We start from the raw sequence: 8,273 nt of genomic DNA, 5'->3' as shown, positions 1-8,273 counted from the left end.
CCCCCCCCCGTGTGTAGCTCTGGCTTTACTGGAACTCACTCTGTAGACCAGGCTAGCCTCACACTCACAAAATTTTCTTATGTCTACCACACAAGTGCAAGAATTAAAGTCACGTGTCACCACCACCCGGCAGAGACATTTTCCTAAAAACCACTGATTGGCTCTTGAGAAGTAATGATTGAGGTAGACCCTGGTCTCCATATGTACACATACACAGGGCTGCAAGCACTCACAGGGGCATGCACATCCATACACACTGCACTAAGTAACAAAACAATTCCTTATACAGTATACTATTGGATTCCCTCAGTAATTTTAAAGCAGTAATTTTCCCATTTATACTCAGGAAATTAGTGAAATACAATGGGAAAATGATATGCTTAGAGTAATGGTGTGGATACTATGTGCAGAACCCAGCCCTCTGACCACACTTCTAGTCTGATCCTAGTGTTTGTAAGAGAAACAGTTCATTTCATTTCTCTAGAACATAGTAGTATACAAGGTACATGCTAATTTATGAGGTGAGTTCTGTTTTGATGAGAGTTTACAGGAAGTTAAATCTGCCTTAGGATGTTTCTGTTTCAGCTCCCTGTTGGATTTTTGCTAGAACTGAATTCACCGAGAGTTGCATGGTTATTGTACATAGTTTGTTGCAAATGGAATCTCCTGACTCTGGAGGCTAAGGCTTCTGCATGTATCCAGTTAAGCTGCTTTTATGCTCAGCAGTGGCAATCTTTAGTTGGACACTGACTGTGGAGGTCAGAACCAAGCTAAAGGGCAGAGGCTCCGGCTCCTCATCCAGGAGCTCCCGTCAAGCTCAGTCGTTCGTTTGGTTCATAACTCAGCAGCTCCAAATCAGGGCACAGCTGTTCCGTTGAGATTGAACCAATGAATAATTTTATTAGCATCAAATTTGAAGACCTTATTATTAAATGTCTTACTAACTTTAATGAGCCTTAAAGCTTGTCATTTTCGATATCATCCTATTCCTTCTTGCTTTTAGGGTGATTTTCCAGTTCAAGAGTTCAAAGAAGTCAAATAATGGTACCGATGTAAATGCTGGTCAGATACCTCAACTATTATACAGGTATTAAAGTTAACTAATACAACTTAGTCACTTGCTATGCTGAAATAAAATCACTATAAATTATGCAGCAGTGGAGAAATTATTCAAGTACTGAACATTAATGTTACCCTGGTAGAATATAGTTACTTACATTTGTGTTAGTATTTAGTGTACCTAGTGAATATTTTCTGCATCAAACTTAATTCAGAATTTTACATATCGTGGCAAAGTATTATATCAATAGCAATATACCAACAACTAGTTTGTTAATCTGCCTTTTGATTTTAATACCAGTTTCAAAATGTAGTAAAGTTTGTCTTAAAGAATGTGAATTAGGATGGGAAAATACTTTAGATGTGCACCTAATCAATTTATTGGACTCTCTTTTTTTTCCCCGCTGTGTGCTAGAGATTAAATTTAGGGAGTGACAGGCTAGGCCGGCACGGGATACTCTGCTCCATCTCTGTCTTACAACAGTATTTTCTGATAGAAGCCATTGAAAAACATCTTAGCTTCCACTGTGAAATGAAATTGCTCATGATGTTTATTATTATATTACTGACAATAAGAATTTTGATTAACGCAAACTTGGAGTGAGACGTAGTTGATATTTCAAAGTATTTGTCTATTTCTAGATTAAACCCCCATTAAAACTGCCTTTCTTACTATACATAGTTCCTAAAAGTGTCTTCTAGTAATCACTGAGATAATTTGAATGTTACAAATCTCATATTATCAAGAAAGCACTTTTGGTCATTACATTATCTATTGTAGCCATTGTTTGACATTAGCAATGTTTGTCTGCTTGGTTGTGAGGTTCGACTTTTAATAATTCAGTTCTCTCTCTGACCTGAAAGCACTTTGTGAATATAGCAAATTGCACAGACTGCTCTTATGAACTACCATTGAATATGTGCATCCCTAGGGAATATGACATTTATATTCTTAATGCTGAATATTAACGTTGATTATTTCACTATGGTGAATGTACATTTTAATATATTATATTTATTACTTCTTTGGGAATTTCACAATGTATTTTAAAAGTATTCATCCATGCTTCTCCCTCTAATTCATTCCAGATCTACCCTGCCCTTTCCCTAGCCCTACTTCATACCCCTCCTTTGCTTTCTATGATGTTTTTCCTGATTTCTTAAGATATATAGATATTTTTGAAGGTGAATTTTTTATTATTTCTAATATATACACTTAAAACTGAAATTTTACCTGTAATTCATTGTTTGGTTTAATTGTATAATCTTTGATGTACACTGATTTTAGTATTTCATTACTCAATATTATATATTTCACAAATACATATATTTTATATATGAATACCATATCTATATAATTATGTGTGTGCATGTGAGCATTTGCGGCGCGCGCGCGCGCGCGTGCGTGTGTGTGTGTGTGTGTGTGTGTGTAGCTTTGTGGTTAGGCAGGTGGCTAGGTGGGAAGATGACATCTTGTACTGAGTCTAGTCAGTGTCACTCCCATGTGTTTAGTGCTGACCACTTGGAATTGTGTAACCTAGCAGAGCTCCTCCCTAGAGAAAACTCCATTCCATTCCACTCTCAGCAGCCATTGAGTGTCTGTAGCCCTTCATCTGTGGTGGGTTTGGGAGAGTTCTCCCATCCACGTGGGCATGTTAACTAGTATCCTGCAAGTCTCGTGCTGGTATTGTCCTGGCAACCACAGATGCACTGTCTCCGTGAGGTTAGCATTCCAGTCAGGCCCAGAACACACTGATTTGCTCCTGTCTACCAAACTTCTCTCTGGATCTTAAAATCTGTCTCCTCTTCTATTATTGTCTTTGAGTCTTGGGGATAGCGGGACATAATATAGATATTGCATATGTAACTGAGCACTCCACTGACAATAAGGAATGAACATTAAAAATTGTCACTGGACATTTGAACAGAGTATATTATTTATCTTCTCCCACCAGACTCCCGACCAGTGACGGCAGTACTTCAAAAGGCAAGCAGCAAACTAGTGAGCCTGTCCACATCTTAAAGAGATCTTTTGCAAGAACTGTCTCTGTGGTAAGCCACTTTAAAACCTTTGCTGTTTAGTGCTGAGTGTCAATTTTAAGCTATCTCAGCATAGCTCTATGAATTTAGATCTGCTTTTATTTTGATGTTTATAGTTAGTCTAGGCAAAGATAATGCAGCCTGTCTGTAGTGGAAAAGTAAAACTGTTGCTTGTGGCTTTACCATGTCCAGCTGCAGTGGCTTTTCTACATCTGAAATGACCTGTGACTTTTCTGACTAGACACATACCCTGCTAAGTAATTACCTTTTTATTGAGATAATACTGTTCTTGTCATTTCCAAAAAATGTCTATATGTGTATATAAGTGGCCTTGTGGTTAATAGGTAATTGAAATTATTTATTTATTATTCAGTCATTTATTTTAAAATTTTCATTTTTTTATTATGTCATCAGTCATCTGGACCTGTGTGAGGATTGGGGAGCAAAGTACTCCTTTCTGAGATTCTATAGTGTTTGCCACCATTTAAGTGTGACTTTTTCAGACTATCTAGAACCTCAAGGAAGCCAACCCCATGAGCCCATGCTTGGGAATTTTAAAAAACCCAAATAATGGGTTTTCTTAGTGTCTTCTGGTCAACTTCTCAAAAATTGGTTATAGTTTTAATTGTACATTTTAATATATATGTAGTGTTTAGATAGGTAGACAGATATCACTGATTTATAATATTTTAACACTACTTAAAATTGTTATACTATATTAATTTATCACTTCAATGAAACATGTAAACTATATTTTTTCGTTTTCTTCTTTTGTCTGCATTTATAAGATAAGCTAGCTAGGCAGGTAAAAGGAAAATATAAAAATATATAAAGGTGTTTTATTTCATCTACCAAAACTCAGCAAGAAGTTCAAGTTAGTTGTGAAGTGGCGTGCCGATGGCCCCCTTTACTCCAAGTGCTCTCACTTGAACTGACGGTGTGCCTTCCTCGTCCTGGGTAGGAGTGCTTCGAGTCGCTGCTGAGCATTCTTCACTGGAGCTGGACCACCTTAGTCTTAGGAGTGGAAGAGCTCAGGGGGCTGAAAGGCTTCCAGTTCACCGCTACACTCCTCGACTTAGAGCGGCTGCGCTTCGTGGGCACCTGTTGTCTGCGGTTACTGCGCGTCTACACCTGTGAGATATACCCAGTATCAGGTATGGGGATCTTTTAAAATAACATTGGAGAAAAGAATTTCAAGTATTGAGAAAATCAATATAGAGATAGTCAAGTGTTTAAGATCCTAAGATACCTTTAAGTTCTTCCTGAAATAAAGACGGAAAAATGTAACTTTTAAACTTTTTTTTCAAATAGAAAACATTTCAACCATTGACACTTAAGTATTAACGCCAGTTCTTTTTTCTATATTGAATTTTGTAGCACACGTAATCTCTGTCTTAGTCAGGGTTTCTATTCTTGCACAAACATCATGATCAGGAAGCAAGTTGGGGAGGAAAGGTTTTATTCAGCTTACATTTCTACATTGCTGTTCATCACTGAAAGAACTCAGGACTGGAACTCAAGCAGGTCAGGAAGCAGGAGCTGATGCAGAGGCCATGGAGGGATGTTACTTACTGGCTTGCTTCCCCTGGCTTGCTCAGCTTGCTCTCTTATAAACCCAAGACTACCAGCCCAGAGATGGCCCCACCCACAAGGGGCCCTTCCCCCTTGATCACTGTCTTAGGGTTTTACTGCTGTGAACAGACACCATGACCACAGCAAGTCTTATAAAAAACAACATTTAATTGGGACTGGCTTACAGGCTCAGAGGTTCAGTCCATTGTCATCAAGGTAGGAGCATGGCAGTATCCAGGCAGGCATGGTGCAGGAGGAGCTGAGAGTTCTATGTCTTCATCTGAAGGCTGCTAGTGGAAGACTGACTTCCAGGCCACTGGGGTGAGAGTCTTAAGCCCACACCCACAGTGACACACCTACTCCAACCAGGTCACACCTATTCCATCAAGGCCACACCTCCAGATGGTGCTACTCCCTGGTCCAAGAATATACAAACCATCATAATCACTAATTGAGAAAATGCCTTACGGCTGGATCTCATGGAGGCATTTCCCCAAGTGAAGCTCTTTTCTCTGTGATAACTCCAGCCTGTGTCAAGTTGACACAAAACCAGCCAGTACAATCTCTTAAACAGTTTCATTTCTGGGTTTGGTGTTTGATTTTTATTTGTATAGTAAATGACTGGATTACTATCATATATACAACTTAGGTTTATTGGCACCTTTTATTTTCTCAAAGCTACAGGAAAAGCAGTTGTAGAAGAAACTAGCAAATTAGCTGAGTGTATTGGAAAAACAAGAACTTTGTTAAGAAAGATCTTATCGGAAGGAGTTGATCATTGCATGGTGAAGTTGGATAATGACCCTCAGGGATACCTCAGCCAGCCCTTGAGGCTACTAGAAGCCGTGCTTCAGGAGTGCCACAACACCTTCACTGCTTGCTTTCATTCCTTCTACCCAACGCCGGCACTACAGTGGGCATGCCTCTGTGATCTGCTCAATTGCCTGGATCAGGTCAGTTACGTTTATAAGGTAGTGGTTGAAAATAAAATATATTGCTTACTATTCTGCAAGAAAATTGATTCAAATTTTCTCACCTTATTAATTACTAGTGATCAGTTAGGAATCTACTGGGGGGGATAAAAAAAGAAATCTACTTGGTATGCATCACTTTTATAGCTAAAATTTAGAAAAATTGCTTCATTCTCTGGTATTATCTGTTATAAATTATCAGACATGTTTTCTTTCAGTCTAGGGGTGAGGTTATTTGAGAGGGAGAGAGACCACAGTGAGTGTGAGAACAAGTGCAGCACCATATGACCCTGGGCAAAGGCTTTCCATTGTAAGAATGGGGAGAGGGAGGGAGTGAAGGGCGGGCCAACATCATTCATTCGCACATGAAGGCACTTGGCACAAATGCTTGACAGAGCTATAGGACAGGCAGAGGTTGAGACTGTTGGGTGGAGGAGACATCAGTCTCATGTTGTAATAATCAGTGGTACAAGCAGACAAAAGGTGGAGGGGAATGGGGATTTGAACAGTGATGTAAACCATCTTGATAGTTAAGATTTTCTTTTATTTTTAATTACTGTTTATATATCTGTATGTGTGTGCACATATATGCAGTTAAGTAGAGAGGAGAAGAGGACTGTTGGAGCTGGAGTCATAGGCAGTTCTGATCTACTGAATTCAATTCGTCCTCTGAAAAAAACAGGAAGTGTTCTTAACTGCCAAGTGGAACCATCTCTCCACCCCATTGTAATCTTATTGACATTTATAAACTATAAAAAGCAGCTACAGAATACATATTTTTCCAATACACATAGAATATCTGCTAAGATAAATCATATATTTGGCCATAAGTAAATCAAGCAGAATTTAAGAGATTAAAGTTGTGAAATCAGAGCAGGAGAGATGGTCACTCAGCCATTGAGGATACTGGCCAGTCATGAAGCAGACCCTGGCCCAGTTCCCAGTGCCCACATAAGAGCTTATAGCCACCTGTAACTCCAGCTCCACCATGGTAGACGTCCTCTTCTGCCTTTCTGAAGCTTCAGGTTCCCAAGTGGTGCAATGTTACATGAAGAAAAAACACCCAGATACACATTTTTTAAAAATTACTTTAAAGAGTAGAGCCTACATAATAAGTTCCAGGGCCACCTGGCAGACCTTAACTCAAAAATAAGGGGAAAAGGGGGATCTTAATTGCCTTTTGTCCATTAAAAAAGTAGAATTCAGTATTTAAAACTTTGCCACAAATCAAATTTCTAACTTGGATATTGTCATTCAGAGTCTTTAAACATTTATAAAGAAATCCCATCTTTAACACATTCTTCCTGAAAACAGAGCTGCAGTATAACAGGCAGGGCCTAGGGAGCCCTCCTTACTCTCTTGAATACAATCAATAATGTTTGCTGTACCCACAAAAAAACAAACAAACAAGCAAACAGAGCCCATAACTGATGATATGCCTAATACCAAAACCTAACAGATATTGTGAGAATAGATATTGGACAGATATCACTAAGGCACAAGCATTCTTATAACACTATTGAGTTAGAAATCACGAATAGAGTAGTGGTAATTATCTTGAAGTGTGGGGGATTAGCATCTAGAAGTCATTAGAAGGAATTGTTCTGGGGTACGGCTCAGTGACAAGGTGCTCTCCTAGCACGAATAGAGTTCAGTTTCAAGTACTGGAGAGAAAGAAAAAGAGCTCTTTATATTAACTAAATTAAGAGAAAATCATATTATATTTTCAATAGGTATTCAAAATGTGCTCCCCAGAGTTAGCAGTTAATCAGTGATAAGAGCTGTGTAAACAGGAGTGGAGTGAACACCCTAACCTGAATTAGGGTCTCTTAAGAATAACCTGTAACTAACAGCTTACTTGGTGATAAAGTAATATTGAATACTTTCTTTAGTTTGGAAACAATATGCTGTGTTGTAGAAGAATAATCTATAGCTAACATCCTCCTTAACTGTGAAGTCTTGAATGAGTTTGGAAACACGTACTGTGTTTTCTTGCCACTTTCATTTAATATTGTAGCGAAAGTGACAGCTTTATTTACCCTGCTCTTCCTGATTCATCATCGTCACAGTGGATCCCAGTGCACTTGGATCCATGTAAGAAGGACAGGATATTTACCTGACCAGTGGTTCCCTAGAACAGTACTGCTTGGGCCAGTGGGTAAATTAGGTATTCTCAGCATAGCAGTCTCCCTTTGTTGGGCTAGCTTTTACATCATTGCATCAAAGTGATATATTGCTGTATTTTTATGTTTCACTGATAACACAAATGTTTGAAGAGCTAAGTAGTGTATGTATAATTTTTTTTTGAGTTAGGATTTCCTTGGTTAGTAAGTTTTAAAAAATCAGAAAAAATATACAGCCGAGCTAAGATTTCTACATAAACTTGGGTATTTTGTGACCTTAGTAAAATGGTATTACAAAAGTGCAATCCGTATTCTTTATTTTTGTGTAAAGTAGTTCCATTGCTTACAGACTGTGTATTTGATAGAGTCTAGTGGGAGTCCTTTAACATCTCATATTGAAAGATGCTAGGATCATCTTGAGTGAAGTAACACAATCACAAAAGAACTCACACAATATGTATTCACTGATAAGTGGATATTAGCCCAAAACTTAGGATACCCAAGATAT

At 38.5% G+C, this 8,273-nt stretch overlaps 1 protein-coding gene across 2 annotated transcripts in view; it reads left to right on the top strand.

The window, feature by feature from the left end:
* Mycbp2 (MYC binding protein 2) overlaps positions 1-8,273 on the top strand; it is a 237,483-nt gene that overhangs the window by 120,111 nt on the left and 109,099 nt on the right. For both annotated transcript variants that reach the window (XM_029468874.1, XM_021181915.2), the window contains exons 29-32: positions 1,004-1,087; positions 3,015-3,111; positions 4,061-4,253; positions 5,350-5,624. In XM_029468874.1, the coding sequence (XP_029324734.1) occupies positions 1,004-1,087; positions 3,015-3,111; positions 4,061-4,253; positions 5,350-5,624 (649 nt within the window). The remainder of the gene's footprint in view (positions 1-1,003; positions 1,088-3,014; positions 3,112-4,060; positions 4,254-5,349; positions 5,625-8,273) is intronic.

This window comes from Mus caroli, chromosome 14 (genome assembly GCF_900094665.2).
Source record: "Mus caroli chromosome 14, CAROLI_EIJ_v1.1, whole genome shotgun sequence".
Lineage (NCBI taxonomy): Eukaryota > Metazoa > Chordata > Mammalia > Rodentia > Muridae > Mus > Mus caroli.
Note: the sequence above shows the minus strand (reverse complement) of the source record. Positions and strands in the feature narration are given on the sequence as shown.